The sequence below is a fragment of the Ranitomeya variabilis genome, chromosome 4, assembly GCF_051348905.1.
Source record: "Ranitomeya variabilis isolate aRanVar5 chromosome 4, aRanVar5.hap1, whole genome shotgun sequence".
NCBI classification, from domain to species: Eukaryota; Metazoa; Chordata; class Amphibia; order Anura; family Dendrobatidae; genus Ranitomeya; species Ranitomeya variabilis.
Window position 1 is genome coordinate 170,755,246 of NC_135235.1, and position 17,511 is coordinate 170,772,756.

Below are 17,511 nucleotides of genomic sequence, written 5' to 3' on the forward strand. Positions count from 1 at the left end.
AATCCCTGTTGCAGGGTGTGCAAACTTGGTTCAGAACTATAGGAAACATCTCTCTGCAATCGCAAACAAAGTTTTCTGTACCAAATATTGAGTTCCATTTTTCTATTGAATCAAATAGTTATTTCATGCAATAAAATATAAATTAATCACTGTATGTAATCATACCATTTGATTTTCTTTTTTAGATTCTGTCTCTCACAGTTGAAGTGTACCTAAGATGAAAGTTTACAGACCTCTCCATTCTTTGTAGGTGGGGAAATTTGCAAAATCGGCAGTGTATCAAATACTTATTTTCCTCACTGTAGGTGTCATAGGGAGTATATGGTGTAACAGCGAAGATTTAAAATTCTGTAGCTGTGTGATAGATTGTGAAGGGACTCCGTTTGAACAGTCATTCTGTGCCACAAGGTCCCGCCGCTCAGTGCTTCACCAAAGGGCCAATCATTTAAGTACACCTTACCACCTGCTTGTTTTCCCTCAATCTCCACCCCCTCTTTTTTGACAGTTCTGACTTCATAGGGCTAGAGAAGGATGGAGATAGATGGAAAACCAGCAGTTGGGAAGGTGTAACTAAATGATTGCCACCGCCGTGATTGGCCACAACAGTCATTCTGTACTGACAGATTTCCATTAATGTTCATTCAAACCACCAAGAAATTATGTGGAAGGGAAGATTGCCGACATAGTTGACTATATCTGCAAATACTGCCCATGCCTTGACTGAATATGCCTCTACCTCACTCCATTTGGGTAGTAAAACCTATGGTGGCCCAGGTGTTCTGAGGGCAGCCCCCATATATATACATTTCAGCATTACACTTGCATTCTTCAGTTAAATGTTTTTTTTATAGCTACATACAAAATTTATATACCTTAGAACAATTTTACATGTACCCCTTCCAGTCCTTTTTGTCTATGTTTTTTCGTATGAACTAGATTAGAGAAATATAAATTTCAGTCTAGATACTATGGCCCTTTGGGACTCACCCGGCTTTTCACCATCATTTTCTCCAATTCTTTACTTATCTCACCAAACGTTGGCCTTTTGTCTGGCTCCTGCTTCCAACATTTCAGCATCAGATTATACCTAAAAATTCATAGGTCAAATTAATGCAATTTTCTTCCCTTGCATCAACAAATTCAAAATCTTTGAAAATTGTATAAATATGCTTTAATATGAAGGTATATTTCAGTTGGTGAGGTTTCAGACATCTAACAGACAGCTCATTTATATCACTGACGTGGGGACTCGCTTCTGAGGTTATTCTGTGCAATACAGTCTTATTGATCATACTTTCCAGGATAAAATTTACAAGACACCAGACTTACATTTCATCACTGCAGTTCTCTGGCTTTTCCATCCTGTAGCCAGTTTTAAGAAGATTAAAGAGGCGCTCAGGAGCAATACCTGGGTATGGATTTCCACCAAGAGTAACTATTTCCCACAGAAGAACTCCGAAAGACCACCTATTATCAGAAAACAGCACAAATATAAATGTTGCACAGTAATTAGTACTTCCGGAAAACACCTACAATATAAACAAAAAATGTCAGTATTTCGAGGTGGGGATCTGGGTTCTAAGATGTTACTGTTCACTAGAATGGAGCTATTCCAATGCTAGTAAAAGAGTTCAAACCATGTTAGCCTGTCCCAGCACGGTGTTTTGCAGTGTTTTTCTGTCTGTAAATTGCCTCTTCAGAGAAGAAGAGAAATAGAACTCTAGCGCCGCCTATTGGATGCCACCTAAGACTATGTTCACACATTGTGTTTTTGCTGCATTTTTTTCTGCTGCATTTTTTTCTGCAGGCAAAACCTGCTCTTTTGGCAGAAAAGAAGCAGCTTACAAAAAAGACCCATGCACAGCAAGTTGTTAGAAATGTATATTCTTTTGGACATTTTCTACAGGTTTTTCAGTTGTTTTCCGTGGCACAATCCATGTGAAAAAAGATGTCATGTGTACATAAGTTCCCATGATGGGTTTTTGATGCTGGCTATTTGCACAATGCAAAAAAAAAAAAAAAAAAAAGGAGTGTCTTACAGTTCAATTAAAGCGGATGGGATTTATAGAAATCTCATGCCCACTGTGCTTTTTTTTTATGTAGCATAAACCGACCTGCGGTGCATTTTTGAAATCCGCAAAATGTCAATTTATCTTGGAGTAACTATGTGTTTGATTTGCACTTGACTTTATCAATAAAGTTTTATCAATGCCAAATATCAGGAAGCATCAAAAACCCAAAACATTTAGAACATGACTTACCAAAAGGAAACAGAAACCGCAGTGTCAAAAACACATGTAAAATAAATGCACTTACACTTAAAAGTGAACCTGTCAGCAGTTTTGGCCGATACAAGATACGGCCCATCAGCTTTCAGGGCTGATATACAGCTTTCTATAATGCTGTATATCTGCCTCCAACCAGACCTGTAAGAGAAGAAACATAAATTATTATACTCACCTGCGGAGCGGTCCGGTCTGAGGGGTGTCGCTTTTCTTGGTCCAGTGCCTCCCTGCTTCTTATGATCACCACCTTCCTGCTTGCTTCGTGTGGATGATGCTTTGCTGCATCATCCACACTGGCTCCCCGGCACAGCGCTCCTGCACAGGCGTACTTATCTGCCCTGTTTAGGGCAGAGCAAAGTACTGCAGAGGGCAGGCGCCGGGCCTCTCTGACCTTTCCTGGCACCTGCGCACTGCAGTACTTTGCTCTGCCCTAAACAGGGCAGATAAATAAACCTGTGCAGGAGCGCTGTGCCGGGGAGCCAGTGTGGATGATGCAGCAAAGCGTCATCCACACGAAGCAAGCAGGAGGACGGGGATCAAGACCAGCGATGCCCATCAGACCGGACCGCCCCGCAGGGGAGTATAATAAAAGTTATTTTTCTTCTCTTACAGGTCGGGTTGGGGGCAGATATACAGCATTATAGAATGCTGTATATCAGTCCTGAAAGGTGATGGCCGTATCTCTTATCGGCCAAACCTGGTGACAGGTTCACTTTAATTAACTGATATTTGGCTAATTGGAAAAAATCCCCGACATTTGTACTGTATTATTGGCTCTTATGTTTTATTATTCAGGCTAAATAAAAGAAAAAAAAAACGTCCGGAAAGAAGCAAAATCAAAGACTTACACATCACTTTGTGTGGTGTATATATGATCAAATAAGGATTCTATAGCCATCCACTTCACTGGTATTCTTCCCTGAAAATTAGTGGGAAGTTATTAAACATTTAAATTTTTTAATTAAATAATAAAAGAACTGTAAAATACCTTGGCCTTACAAAAGTTGATAAATTCTAAAGGAGAAGAAGATTTACTTACTTTCCAGAATGTAAAACATTTCCTACAAGCAACATGCCAATAGGATCATTTCTAGTTTATGTCACATTATTTTATGCAGTACAGACAGTATCAGCATTCTATATTTTGGAGAATCACTTGTTACCCTTTCCTTCAAATACACATGAATTGTAGATATATGCAAGATTTACAACAGACAAGAGGAATCCAATAAATTAATCTCTGCCTTATAACTTTATCCACACTTATGGCTGAATATTTATGCTACATGCATTAAAATAATCAGCATATACCAGGTGATACAGAGGAAAATATGAAAATCACAACCATTCCACTTGGTATGCCATTATTTGTTGACCAGTCTGTAATTATGTCATCAGAGCATAAAAATCAGATCTGCAATCGTTTTGTGCATAGTCCTGGGCTACTGTATGTAAAGACCCCTTATTTGTAGCCCAGAAAAGTGAATTATTGTAGGAGTGGTAATGGAATTACCTTGCTTCTCTTTACATATGAATCCTCTTCATAAACATCACGAGAGAGACCAAAGTCAGATATTTTCATTTTACGACCTTCTGCCACAAGGACATTTCGGGCTGCCAGATCTCGGTGAACAAGCTGGTAAAATAAGAAGTATTTAGCTAGATTTACTAGATAAAATATATCACAAGATTGTAATAAAAGCAACATATTCGTTTAGATAACCATTCAACATCACTCCAAATGCTTGGCTTTCCCTCCTGCCGGGGGGCACATACAGGAATGGGAGAGGGTTTCTCCTGTCTTTCCTTTTGTGCCACATAGGAACAGAAAACGTACAAAACCTTTGGACTTCTTTACTTTTCCCCACATGTCTGTTATGCCACAAGAGCACAGGAGACATTTTCTAATACCAGTATATAGAGTTAGGATTGCGCCAGCGCCTCCATTGTTGGTACCATACAAAACTTCTACACGTGCTGGAGAAAGCGTGGGAATATCTATTTCTTACATTCCTAAAGCTTTTTCCCCCTTATGCAAACCACAAGTTTGTCATATGAAAGCAATTTAGTGCGCCACCTCATCTAGGGGTTAAATATTTGATGCCCCAAAATTGGAAGTCTTTGGCAGAATTTGCCTAAATCTCGCATGTCCACAGAATGGGCTGATTGAAGATAGCTCTGCAGTCATGTCAAATTATACTGGTACCAGGTAAGAGGGAATGTAACTCTAAGGCTCGTTTCACACTTGCGTTGGGCAGAGCTGCGGAGGGCTGCGTAGTTCCTCCGTTAAGCCCCGCCTACTGCCACACCTCTTCCATTCAGCTCTGCCTACGTCGGCATGCCTCCTGCGTACCTATCTTCAACATTGGGTATGCAGGCCATACGGATGTATGGAGATGCCTCCGCATGCGTCGCTTTGGTGCTGCGCTGAACACAACATGTTGCATTTTGTTGTGGTCGGAGCAGCGTCAAAATGATGCATGCGGAGGCATCCATGCCCCTCTTTTTTCTCTCCTGATGGTCATGTGATAATAAAGATAAAAAATTTTGTGCAGAAATACCATGCATATTATTATTATTATTATTAATTTTTATAGCGCCATTTATTCCATGGTGCTTTACATGTGAAGAAAGGGGCAAATATAGACAAATACATTAAACATGAGCAAAATACAAGGCACACAGGTACATAAGGAGAGAGGACCCTGCCCGCGAGGGCTCACAGTCTGCAGGGGATGGGTGAGGATACACTAGGAGAAGGTAGAGCTGGTTGTGTGGCGGTTCAGTAGGTTAAGGATCACTGCAGGCTGTAGGCTTGTCGGAAGAGGTGAGTCTTCAAGTTCTTTTTGAAGGTTTCAATAGTAGGTGAGAGTTTGATGTGTTGGGGTAGAGAGATCCAGAGTATGGGGGAAGCACGGGAGAAGTCTTGGATGTGGTTGTGGAAAGAAGAGATGAGAAGGGAGTAGAGAAGGAGATCTTGAGAGGATCGGAGGTTGCGCATAGGTAAGTACCGGGAGACCATGTCACAGATGTATGGAGGAGACAGGTTGTGGATGGCTTTGTATGTCATTGCAAGGGTTTTGAACTGGAGTCTCTGGGTGATAGGAAGCCAGTGAAGGGCTTGGCATAGGGGAGAAGCTGGGGAATAGGGGGAGATAGGTGGCTTAGTCGGGCAGCAGAGTGTAGGATGGATTGGAGTGGTGCTAGAGAGGAGGCCAGAGAGTAGGAGGTTGCAATAGTCAAGGTGGGAGATGATAAGGGCATGCACTAGTGTTTTTGTGGTGTCAAGGTCAAGGAATGAGCGGGTCCGGTAAATATTTTTGAGTTTGAGACAGCAGAAGGAGGCAAGGGCTTGGATATGTGGCTTGAAATTGAAGGCAGAGTCGATGATCACCCCGAGGCACCAGGCATGTGGGACTGGGGAAAGTGAGCAGCCATTGACATTGATGGATAGGTCTGGTGGAGGGGTAGAGTGAGATGGGGGAAAGATGATGAATTCTGTTTTGTCCACGTTCAGGTTTAGAAAGCGAGCGGAAAAGAAGGCCGAGATGGCAGGCAGACAGTGTGGGATTTTGTTAAGTATGCAGGCGAGGTCAGGTCCGGATGGGTAGATCTGCATCTATTGGCTATATACGCTGTATAAATCATAATTTTGTATTTCGATCAGAGCTACAGATATGTACGTCCATCGTCATAGATTTGTCTGGGGTTATTGTTCATTGGGAACATATATATTAGTGTGCATAATGTCGCCTTTTAAATGAGTAGTTTTATATAGTTGTTGCTAGGTGATTATATTATATTTGTTTTTATTATGTATAACTCTCCTCACATGTAAAGCGCCATGGAATAAATGGCGCTAGAATAATAATAATAATAATAATAATAATATTATTATTATTATCACCATGGGAACAATAGGACGCTTGTTCCCCTGAGTGTGCTGGAACTTGGATCACTGTCCCGGCTAGCGGTCATGTAACTTAATCATGTGGTAGTGTAAGTAGCACTGATTAGCCGGTTTGAGAGCCAAGGATATTGTGGGCAATGATTGGTTAGATACATAAACAAGGGGGTGAGTCCTGATTGGGATTTGTTTTCTATAACAACATTCCTTGATCTGTATGTGACTGGTTGTTTTTCTGATACTGATTTTTTTTTTTTGCAAAATTCTTTGTTTTGTTTCATGTAAAATCGATTTTGATTATATATTGGGAATATGGTGTTTAGAAATGTAATGATATATTATGTGTATATTTTGTATTTAAGCAAAGTGGGCAGTACATTGTGAGTGATTGGTGTGCATGTGCCACCACACTATATAAGGCTGCCATTTTATGTTTTGTACATGCTTGATAAAGACCTATAATGGTCGAAAAGTTGCATCATGGCAAAATAAAGCTCTTTTAATCTTTCATCACCTGGATGGGATGCTGTTCCTTTTTTGAACTCACATTTAGAAAAGTCACATCAGGAGATTTGGCCACAGGCAATACACTGCGGGAATGATTACCTCCTGTCAGTGTATCACTGAGCCACCGTGAGAGTTCACCAGAGTTAATCAGCTTTGGTGCTCTCACTTATGACACCGCTGCGTGAGAACTTTCCCACACAGTAGTGGTGCTGTAAGGGAGATCACCGGAGCTGATCAGCTGATGATGAACTCTAGTGTATTCTCTAACGACAGCTCAGTGATACACTGCGGGAGCGATTACCTCCTGTCAGTGTATTGTCGCCTGTCTTTGAGAGCAGTCACATCACTTATGTGACTGCTCTCAAAGTCATAAGGATTGTCATGGGACATTATGGATTATCTTCTCTGCGGACAGGTGAGGGTTATTGTGGTTTATTATTTTATTTTTGTTGCAGGAGACATTGGCGTCGGTGGATTTGGCGTTTGGTGAGTATGGTTTAATTAAGATTATTAAAGGAGTCTGTGTCATTCTTTCAAATAAAGGACTTTATTCTGGGTGTCTGTGTTTTTATACAATTTCACTATGGAGTTACTAATGGATAGGTGTCTTATACACGCTGCCTATCCATTACTAACTTGTGGGCTTGATGTCACCTGACAATACAAAGATGACATCAACCCCACAAATATGAACCTCACTTGCCACCGCTACAGTGCAAGTGGTAAAAGCGAGGCTAAGCACCAGAATCGGCGTATCTTATAGATGCACCTTTTCTGCGGTGGCTGAGAGCTGATGTTTGTAGTCTGGGAGGGGCCAATATCCATGGCCCCTTCCTAGGCGATTAATATCAGGCCGCAGCTGTCTGCATAGCTTTTGCAGGTTATTATAGGGGTATTGAAGACGTAAGAATTGTGAAGATTGTTCCAGCTCCTTTTCAATTAATAGTCCTTTATTGATCCATATCCTTAAAAATCATCCCTGCACAAAAGGGAATGTGAACAGCGACAAAAACCTGCTAATAGCTACGCGTTTCGATCAAAGATCTTCATCATGGCCATGATGAATTGAAAAGGAGCTGGAACAATCTTCACATTTCTTACATCTTCAAGCTGCTGCTACGTCTGGGTCAGGACGGGTTCACGTGCTCCTGTGGTCTGTTGGTGAGCTGACTGGGCCTTTGGCCCCTGTATTTTTCTATTGATATATTATTATAGGGGTACCCCATGTCATTTTTTGGGGGCTCCCCCATTTTAATAGCCAATAATGGCTAAGTATACAGCTATGAGCTGATATTAATAGCCTGGGAAGCTCCATGGGTATTACTCCCTTCCCAGGCTATAAATTTCTGCCCCAAGCCATTGTTTTTCCCTCTGCTGGTTATTAAAATTATGCGGGAGCCCAAGCATTTTTTTATCTTTAAAATTAACAGTTGCTGTCTGGTTACAGCCTATGTACGTTCGTTCTATTAACGCTCCTACATAATCTGGTGACAATGTGGGTGTAGGTTTGTGTGTTTGTGTTTACTTATCGGCTTAGTAATGGGGGTGTCAGGCTGACACCTTTTCATTACTAAAGGTACCGTTACACTAAACGACTTACCGACGATCACGACCAGCGATACGACCTGGCCGTGATCGTTGGTAAGTCGTTGTGTGGTCGCTGGGGAGCTGTCACACAGACAGCTCTCTCTCCAGCGAGAAACGATCAGGGGAACGACTTCGGCATCGTTGAAGACAGTTTCAACGATGCCGAAGTCCCCCTGCAGCATCCGGGTAACCAGGGTAAACATCGGGTTACTAAGTGCAGGGCCGCGCTTAGTAACCTGATATTTACCCTGGTTACCATTGTAAAAGTAAAAAAAAAAAAAACAGTACATACTCGCATTCTGATGTCTGTCACGTCCCCCGGCGTCCACAGGGTTAAAACTGCTTTCGGCAGGAGCGCTGGTAATGTACGCGCTGCTGCCGAGAGCTTCCCTGCACAGAATGTGTCAGCGCCGGCCGTAAAGCAGAGCACAGTGGTGACGTCACCGCTGTGCTCTGCTTTACAGCCAGCGCTGACACAGTCAACCCTGTGGATGCCGGGGGACGTGACAGACATCAGAATGCGAGTATGTACTGTTTTTTTTTTTTTTAACTTTTACAATGGTAACCAGGGTAAATATCGGGTTACTAAGCGCGGCCCTGCGCTTAGTAACCCGATATTTACCCTGGTTACAAGTGAACACATCGCTGGATCGGCGTGTGTGACAGCGAGTGATCAGCGACCAAAAAAAGGTCCTGATCATTCCCATCGACCAACGATCTCCCAGCAGGGGCCTGATCGTTGGTCGCTGTCACACATAACGAGATCATTAGCGGGATCGTTGCTTACGTCACCAAAAGTGTGACGTTGCAACGATATCGTTAACGATATCGTTATGTGTGACTCAGCCTTAAGAACAGAGCTACTTGTCAATGACAGCTGCTGCCCTAATCCCATTACCCTGATGCCACACTGCATCAGCATAAAAAAGGTGGTGTTGAGCCAAGAAATTACATCACAAAACTTTAAAAAATTTCTTTATTTACTGTAGTTCAAAAAAGCCTTCACTGCTGTACAAAAATTAATGCAGCAACGCATACAACGCGCATTTTTGCTGCAGTGTTTTTCCTGCCAAGAGATGCAGAAACTTTGCAGAAATTTCTGCAAGCAAACACTCAACGTGTGCACAGCCTTAGGACTTTCACATTTTTGGATATTTCTGGTACTGGGAAAACCAGTACCGGAGATAGGTGTCTGTGTGTGTAATATTTGTGGCATGTGTGGGGCAACCGTGTGCTGCAACAGTATCACATGTACCTGCGCCTGGGGAGCAGGGGTACAGTAAGCTCTGTTCCCCGTTGCTGAAGACAGCTTGCATCATTGTTCCCTGCTCGTGCTGTGATCAGCACGAGCAGGCGAAAATGTTGAGAGTTGTATTCAACTGATAACCATGAGAGCAGGAGGTGGCTAATGGGAGTATTCTGCCACCGACTGTGCTATAAATAAATAAATGTTACTGGAGGTTACTGAGGCCAAGTTCCCGGCCGGGCTGAATTGCGGTGACCTCAGCGCTGTGAGAAAAAGTCAGCTAGTTCAATGCAGATCACCGTGAGAAATTCACTGACTTTTTTCTCACAGTGCTGAGGTCACCACAGTTCAGCCCAGGAACACAGCCTCAGTGACCCATGGTAACTTCAAGGGGGTCACTGCTAGTCACTAAGGCTGAGCTCGCAGCAGCTCATTCCTCAGTGGTCCTCAGTCTGAATGGTCACATCCTGGCACCGTCCAGATTAAAAACCATTTATGCCCAGACATGGATTACGGCATGTGACTGATCGACAAACATGTGAGGGATATGGATGTTTTTTATGTTTGTTTTATTACAAGAGACGAGGGCTTCAATGGCATGGGCGTTAGGTGAGTTTAACTGTGTTTGTTATTTTTTGCCCGGCTTTTCCCACAGCGCAAGTGGGGAGAGCAGGGCAAAGCGCCAGAATTGGCACATCTAATAGATGTGCATTTTCTAGGTGACTCCAGACAGCTATTCTCAGACTGGGGGGCAATATCCATTACCCCTTACCAGCCTGGGAATACCAGCAGCCAACTGTCTGCTTTAGCAAGGCTGTTTGTAAAAAATGGGGGCACCCCAAGCAGTTTAAAGCTATTTATTTAAAAAAACAGAGTGGGGAAACTTCTATTCTTGATAATCAGCCTTGCTGAAGCAGACAGCTGAGGGTTACAGCCAGCAGCTGTCTGTCAGTTTTGCCTGGCTGGTTATTAAAAACACTGGGGAACTGATGCTGTTTTTTATTATTTATAGCACAGGCACTTGCTGATGAATACTCCCATTAGCTGGCTCCTGCTCTCACTGTTATTAGCGGCAGCAGGTGTAGGCTGATGGGAGTAGCAGTCCCATCAGCCGCTGCCTGCTCTCATTATCAGTTGAATACAACTCAACACTTCCTCTGCTAGCGCTGATCGCAGCACAAGCAGGGAAGAATGATGAGAATTGTCTTCAGCACCTGGTGCTGGGGAACAGCGCTAACAGTACCGCTGCTTCCAAGGCGCCGGTATATGTCACACTGACGGCACACAGATGTCATCCACGTGTCATCAGCGTGCACATGTGTGGGACGTTTTGTAGCCAGTGCTGCTGTTAAACGGACACATCAATGTATTCTGGATGTGTACAGACCCATTCACTTGAATGGTTCTACATTTGTAAGTGTCTCCGCTACATGTGAAAACTGTCACCACACACACCGGACACACTGATGTCTGAAAGAGCCCTAAGATAGAAGCTCATAACTTTATACCGGACAGATTTGTAACTTTGTTTTCACTTTTTCAGCTGGACCTTAATGGTATTTATCATGTTTACTTCCATTCCATTCACTCCATTCTCCTCTGTACAGTTTTCTGGGATTTAACCCCTTAGTGACCGCCAATACGCCTTTTAACTGACCTGAGATATGAGACTCATATCCCCATACAGGTGACAATCCAGCACCTGTCGACTGGACACTATAGCTGACAACTTGCTGCATCAGCCATGATCAGTGTTTGCACCATCCAAATCTATTTAACCCCTTAGATTCTGCTGCCAGTAGTGACTACATCATTATAAATGGTTAACAGAGTGTGGGGGCTTCCTCTTTATCCCAATTGGTGGTCTCAGATCAATATTGTGTGGTCCTGATGTTTGCCATGGCAGTTCACAACCAAATAGCGGCTTTAGAGTCTGACGGCTGTAGTAATCTGTTCAGAAGTTAGTGACATTTAAGTGGTAAAAATACACATTTTCATTTTTCTCATGCCACTTTGCATAAATTCCTGAAAATCACCTGAAGGGTTAACAAACTACCTGACTGCAGTTTTCAATATGTCATGGGGTGCTGTTTTAAAATTGTATCACGTTTGGGGGTTTCCCTATATATAGGACCCCCCAATTCACTTCAAACATGGATAGGTCCCTAAAAAAATACATTTTGTAAATTTCCTTGAAAAATTTTTTAATTGCTGCAACATTTTTAAACCTCCTAAAATGCTAATAAAATAAAATAACATTTTGCAAATGGTGCTGATGTAAAGCAGACGTTTGGGAAATGTTATTTATTAATGTTTTGCTGTGGTATGACTATCGGGATTAAAGGGATAATCATTCAAAGTTTGAAAATTGCTAATTTTTTTACATTTTTTTCAAATTTCGGAATTTTTTTTACAAATAAACACAAAACATATCAACCTAAATTTACCATTATCATAAAGTACAATGTGTCACAAAAAAACAATCTCAAAATCACTGGGCTTTGTTGAAGCGTTCCAGAGTTATTACCACATAAAGTGACACCGGTCAGATTTCAAAAATTTGGCTCCGTCACTAAGGGGTTAAATAAATCTGAAATAAAGTAAGTAAAGCTATGAAAAAAGCAATATAAATGACAATTACTTATTGAATCCAGTGCCACTCCAGCACTGCTGCTTCTGTGCTCCTTTTCAGTCCTGCATGGATCATGCTCTGTCCAATCACTGTCACTTTTGGATGTTAGGCTAGTAATTGGCTGCAGTGGTCCAGTGACATAGCTGGGACATTTGCTCACTGTCAAACCAGTTGGGACTATCTACCAGTGTTGTGGCGCTGGAGCAGCGGGTTACACAATGCCAAGTGATTATTTCTTTATTTTTAAATGTTATTTTTCTTATTCAAATTGGCAGATTTTGTGAAATCCCAAAAAGCTCTTGAAATTCAGAATGTATTTCATCTACATAATCCAAATATGGGGTTTTGTTGGAAACCCATCAGATTGAGAATAAAAGTAATAAAATATTATTTACGATTACAAATGAGTATTCCTGTTGGAATCAATAGGTACTTTTGATCTTTGGCTCACAGTGGATAAGGTTGTGTGATACAGGATAAAGGAAGTTCTGAATGTGTGTTTTTAAAGTAAACATTGTGGCCTGACCATACCCCAGTCTTAATGAATTTGGCGCATCTTTCAGCTCTCAAGCACCATGGCACAAAAACATTTTTGTGGCATTCACTGAAGTTTGTTGGGAAAGCTCAGCCAAACTGCTCCTGGTGGAACTCATCTCTCTTTTTAAAAAGTAAGAAAATCTATCCATGACATAAAAACACACAAAAAATGTCACAATAATGCTCAAAAGGTTTGTAACATAAAAAAAATAACAAAAAAAAGATTAAAACAAGAAAACTGGAATAGCCCGTTTGATGAATCGGCCACTACCTCTAGAAAACATTGATATCAGACAGTAACCAATTCACATAATATAGAATAATTACATATGCATAATGTACAACAGTTTTACATACCTTCATTTCTGCCAAATATTGCATTCCTCTGGATATTTGCCATGCAAAGGAAATGAGGTCTCCCATGGTCAGCGCTCTTTCATCGGGATTTTCCAAGTAGCTGGAATTCCGATTTGAGTCACTGCCTACAGAACTTGGTCCTACTTTGCGACTTTCCCTTAGGAAGCTACGTAATGAACCGTACTTTGCGTATTCTACTATGAGATAGAGGGGGCCTGAATCAAACATGGGGAAAAAAACAATCAGAAAATATTAGAGAAGATAAAACTATACAGTAGTTTTCCAATCATCTACCTATTTTATTCTACCACTAGAAGGAGGGCCGATGCTATCGCATCAGGAGGGCGGTAATGTCACGATGGGGGCAGGCATACGGCGCTGTTGTTGCCTAATGACATCCTGTGATAATCTAATGACTTTTGCATCAGGGGACTCATGTGCTTGACGCCTACGCTTATATGCATTGTTTTTGTCCCAGCGATGCTGTTGCTCTTCAAGAGTCTCATTTGCCCTTTGTTGTCTTTGGCGTTGTGCCTTTGCTGCTTTCCTTTCATTGTCATTGGCGTACTTTTTATGAGGAGCCATGTTGGCATTGATATTTGCTTTTTAAAGGGGTTTTCCCATGAACAAAAGTTCATTTTAAAAATGGTCTGTGTCTGACAGTGTACCGAACATACCACAGCTCCTGGGGGCAGGGGAGGAAGCAAAATGCTGACATTACAGCAGGAGATCGTAGAGGATACATTTTGTGAGGTAAAATATTTTTTAAAAACAGTCAGTGAAATATTTTACCTCACAAAATGAATCCACTGTGATCCCTTGCTGTAATGTCAGTATTATCTTTTGCTTCCTCCCCTGCCGAGGAGATGAGGTATGCTCCGTACACAGTCAGACAGTCAATTTTTAAAATGAACTTTTGTTCGTGGGAAACCCCTTTAATGTGACCGGCTTCCTCTGCTTGTAGAAATGTCGCACATCTGCAGCTGGGATCAGCCGAATGATTCGCTGCACCTGCGTGTAATTCGCGCCGGTGCAGTAAATCAGACAGCCGCCATCTTTGTGCAGACAGATAGCAGCGGTCACATTAAAACTGCGCATGCACTCCTCCTGTACAAAGATGGCAGCAATCAGTGAATCATTCGGCTGATCCCGGCGGCGGCGTGTTCGCGACGGTGTTCCGCTGGTGGTATTGTGCAAGAAGCCGAGTGAGGGTGTGTGTGTGTGTGTGTGTGTGTGTGTGTGGTGCGACGGTGTTCCGCTGGTGGTACCGCGCAATAGGTTGATACCAGCAGCAGTTTCCATATTGAGACAACCATCACTTGGGTGTCCCAATATGGCGGTCAGTGAACTTCCTCTGCTTGGAATTCTGGGATACGGTGACATCTGGACAGAACAGGAAATGAAAACATTACAAGGCAATTATATAAATAGATAAAAATGCAGATTACTTTTAGTATTCCTAATTTTTGTTATAAGCAGCACGTACAGTAACTAAGCTTGTTTTTTGTTATAAGCAGCACGTACAGTAACTAAGCTTGTTGAAGATCTGTAATGTACAGAATTAATAGTTAGCCACTGCAATATGACAACATTAGACTGATCTATCCAACTGAAGAATGATATCCTGGGATATATGTATGGTGGGATGTACTTACCATCTTGTGTACAAGCCCCATACAACTTTATGACATGTGGATGATTAACCTGCTTCAAGAGGTTAAATTCAGAAAGAAGATCCCGTAATTCACTTTGGGAGGCACTTTCTGTGTAAAGACATGAGGACCAAATTTAGTTTTAATTCTTTTTTACAATTTTTTCAGGATGAGGATCAATTCCCTCCTCCTCAAATTAAAAAGTAAACATATTACATTGGGAATGTTTGACCAAAAAAATTCCCACCTGGACTTCTCTAGATTTCAGTAAAAGCCCCTGCCATAGAAGGAACATTTGCAGGTACTATAATGCAAAAAGGTACCCATAATGGGATAGAAAATTTTTCCTTAGAACAGAGAATATCAAAATCCAAATTACCCAATCTTTATTCCACCTAAAATCTGATATTAGGAGAGAATCACAAGACCTCCAAGCACTTTAGAAGAGTGTTCCTATCAGGGCTCTGAGTTTTGGGAATGTAAGGAAAGTCATTTAACAAAGAACAATCATTGTACATGCCAATATTATTTTCATGTATTAGTATCATACAGTTAATAAGCACTGTATGGCCTCAGTAGATTTAACTCATTAAGTTTGGCTTCAAGCTTAGCAGGTTGTCAGGGTCACTTTGCATCACGGCCGCCATTGTATCATTGGCCAAAATTAATATTGTACAAACAATATGTCAAAATCCCTGGCATTTGATACTACAAGAGGAAAAAAATGGTTGGTTGTGGGGACAGATTATGTAATTGTTTTTATGTGCAAAAATGTGACAATTTTCTAGTCTTACCTTTTAACATTTTGACAGCCACTGTAGTGTAACCAGCTTTCCCTTTCAACCGAAATGCTGTTGCCTTAACCACTTTACCAAACTCTCCTTCACCAAGAGTTTTACCCAGAACCAAGTTTTTCCTTGGAAATTCCCACTTTGGATCTTCCTGTAAATGAAAAAAGAGAAAGTAAATCAATTTGGAAATTCTTACCTTTTAGTAAATACCGTACTTTTCAATTTTTTCACTTTATAATCCGAATGAAGCTTATTGGGGAGGGCGATTGCAGTGGGGCAGGATCCCAGGCGGGAGGCTCGGTGCTGCAGGAAGCTTGCAGTGGTGAAAGAAGTAGGGCGATGCCCGGGCCCCCGAGCTAGTTGTAGGGGATGTTCGGCGGTGTGAGACTTTGGTGGGCCCTGGACTGTCACAATATGTCGGCGGAGTCCCCACACTTGCCATCGTTTTTACTGCGGTGGACTTTGGGAAAATGATTCAGCACATGCGCAGACAGATCTCAGAAGCATCGCCTCACTCCTGCCGCCACTGCTAGCTTCCTGCAGCAGAGCGACCATGCCTCTGGGACCCCACTCCATCGCAAATGACCTCCCCACAATTTCGGGTGCATTCTTATGGTTTTATAATCCGCAAAATATGGTACACTGATGCTTATTTGTAAAGCAGCAAAGACATTAAAATAGAAGAGGGAGATTTAATTATCCTCCTTCATCCCTTGATTGAACTTTGTGGACATGTAAATTAAAAAAATGCATATGAAAATAAATATACTGTACCACAATATTTTCCAATAAAAACATATTAACATTGACCTCTAGATTTGCAACCTGTCATAATTCCACCTCTCAGTGTGTCTGGGATGCAGTTGCTGACATCTCAGCCATTCAATCTGATGCAGGGCCGTGCTGATCCGTCAGTGTGTTCACTGACAGCTCAGCTGTCCAATCTGAGACTGGGAGGTGCTGGGCGGCCTTCAGGTGTTCAGTCCCAGATTTCTGCCAGACGTAGATTTAGCCGTGTGGTTTATCTCTCTGGGCTTTCTTTGTGGAACGTTTTTGCCACCTGATTCTGGACTTCATTATAACCATCCATTTTGCCAAGCCCCTTTGCTCTGATCTATTTTCCTCCTGATATTGTGACCTCAGACAGTTACCTGTCTAAGCCTTTGACTCTTCCCTCTATTTAGGATGTAACCTCCTGGCTCTTGCCCTCGGACTCCTTGACTAAACCTGACTCATGGTTTGTTCGTGAGAAGTGACTCAGAATCACACAACTTTTCTGGAAGTTCTCCAAAAGGTCCAATCAGAATATTATAGCCAAAATTTTTCTTTGGTCTTTAAATTAAAAAGGTTTTTGTAGCACTATTTCCTGCGGCCCTTTATGGTGTCCATGCAAGGATGCCGGCTTACTGCCCACCCGACAGCATGGTTCCCCAGCATGCTCCTTCTACTTCTTGGTCTGCGCACCGTAGTTTCCGACAGCCCTACTCTTAAAAAGGGAACGTGCGCATATAGTTAATGTCTTCAGCTTGTAGCGGATAGGCATTTATTATAGTGTGAGCACCTGCAGGATGGCTACCAGCCAATTCCTGGTGCACATCCTGTTTCACTACTGTATTCCACTATATCTGCATTCTGAGGATGGATATTGAAAATCGAGCAGCTGAGTGAGAGGAGGTAGCGTTCATCACCAGGTTTCCCCAACTCACAGGTCTTACAGAATCCACATGGTCTGCTGCCATTAGCAGTATGCCACTTGTGTTTTTTTTTTGTTATACCAGCACACATGAGCCATTGTTAATTAAAAGAAACTTGTTTAAATTACCTGTCACTGCCTCTACATTTCAGAATGTCTGGGAGCCAGGTCCCTCTAGACTACCCAGCAATTCCCAGTCGTTAATGATGCGGAGGTGTGAAAGCTTACCTCTTATCCTTTTGTTTCTGAGAATAACCCTTTAAACAAGCTATTTATGATTATCTAAAAGTCTAGAGACTATATAATATAGGGCTAAG

At 42.0% G+C, this 17,511-nt stretch overlaps 1 protein-coding gene across 1 annotated transcript in view; it reads right to left on the bottom strand.

The window, feature by feature from the left end:
• The window catches only part of RET (ret proto-oncogene), a 148,388-nt gene that overhangs the window by 11,905 nt on the left and 118,972 nt on the right, over window positions 1-17,511 (bottom strand). The window contains exons 12-18 of the mRNA XM_077259378.1: window positions 15,505-15,652; window positions 14,714-14,821; window positions 13,059-13,273; window positions 3,799-3,921; window positions 3,134-3,204; window positions 1,330-1,467; window positions 988-1,087 (exon numbers count right to left, since the gene is read on the bottom strand). Coding sequence (XP_077115493.1) covers window positions 988-1,087; window positions 1,330-1,467; window positions 3,134-3,204; window positions 3,799-3,921; window positions 13,059-13,273; window positions 14,714-14,821; window positions 15,505-15,652 — 903 coding nt within the window. The remainder of the gene's footprint in view (window positions 1-987; window positions 1,088-1,329; window positions 1,468-3,133; window positions 3,205-3,798; window positions 3,922-13,058; window positions 13,274-14,713; window positions 14,822-15,504; window positions 15,653-17,511) is intronic.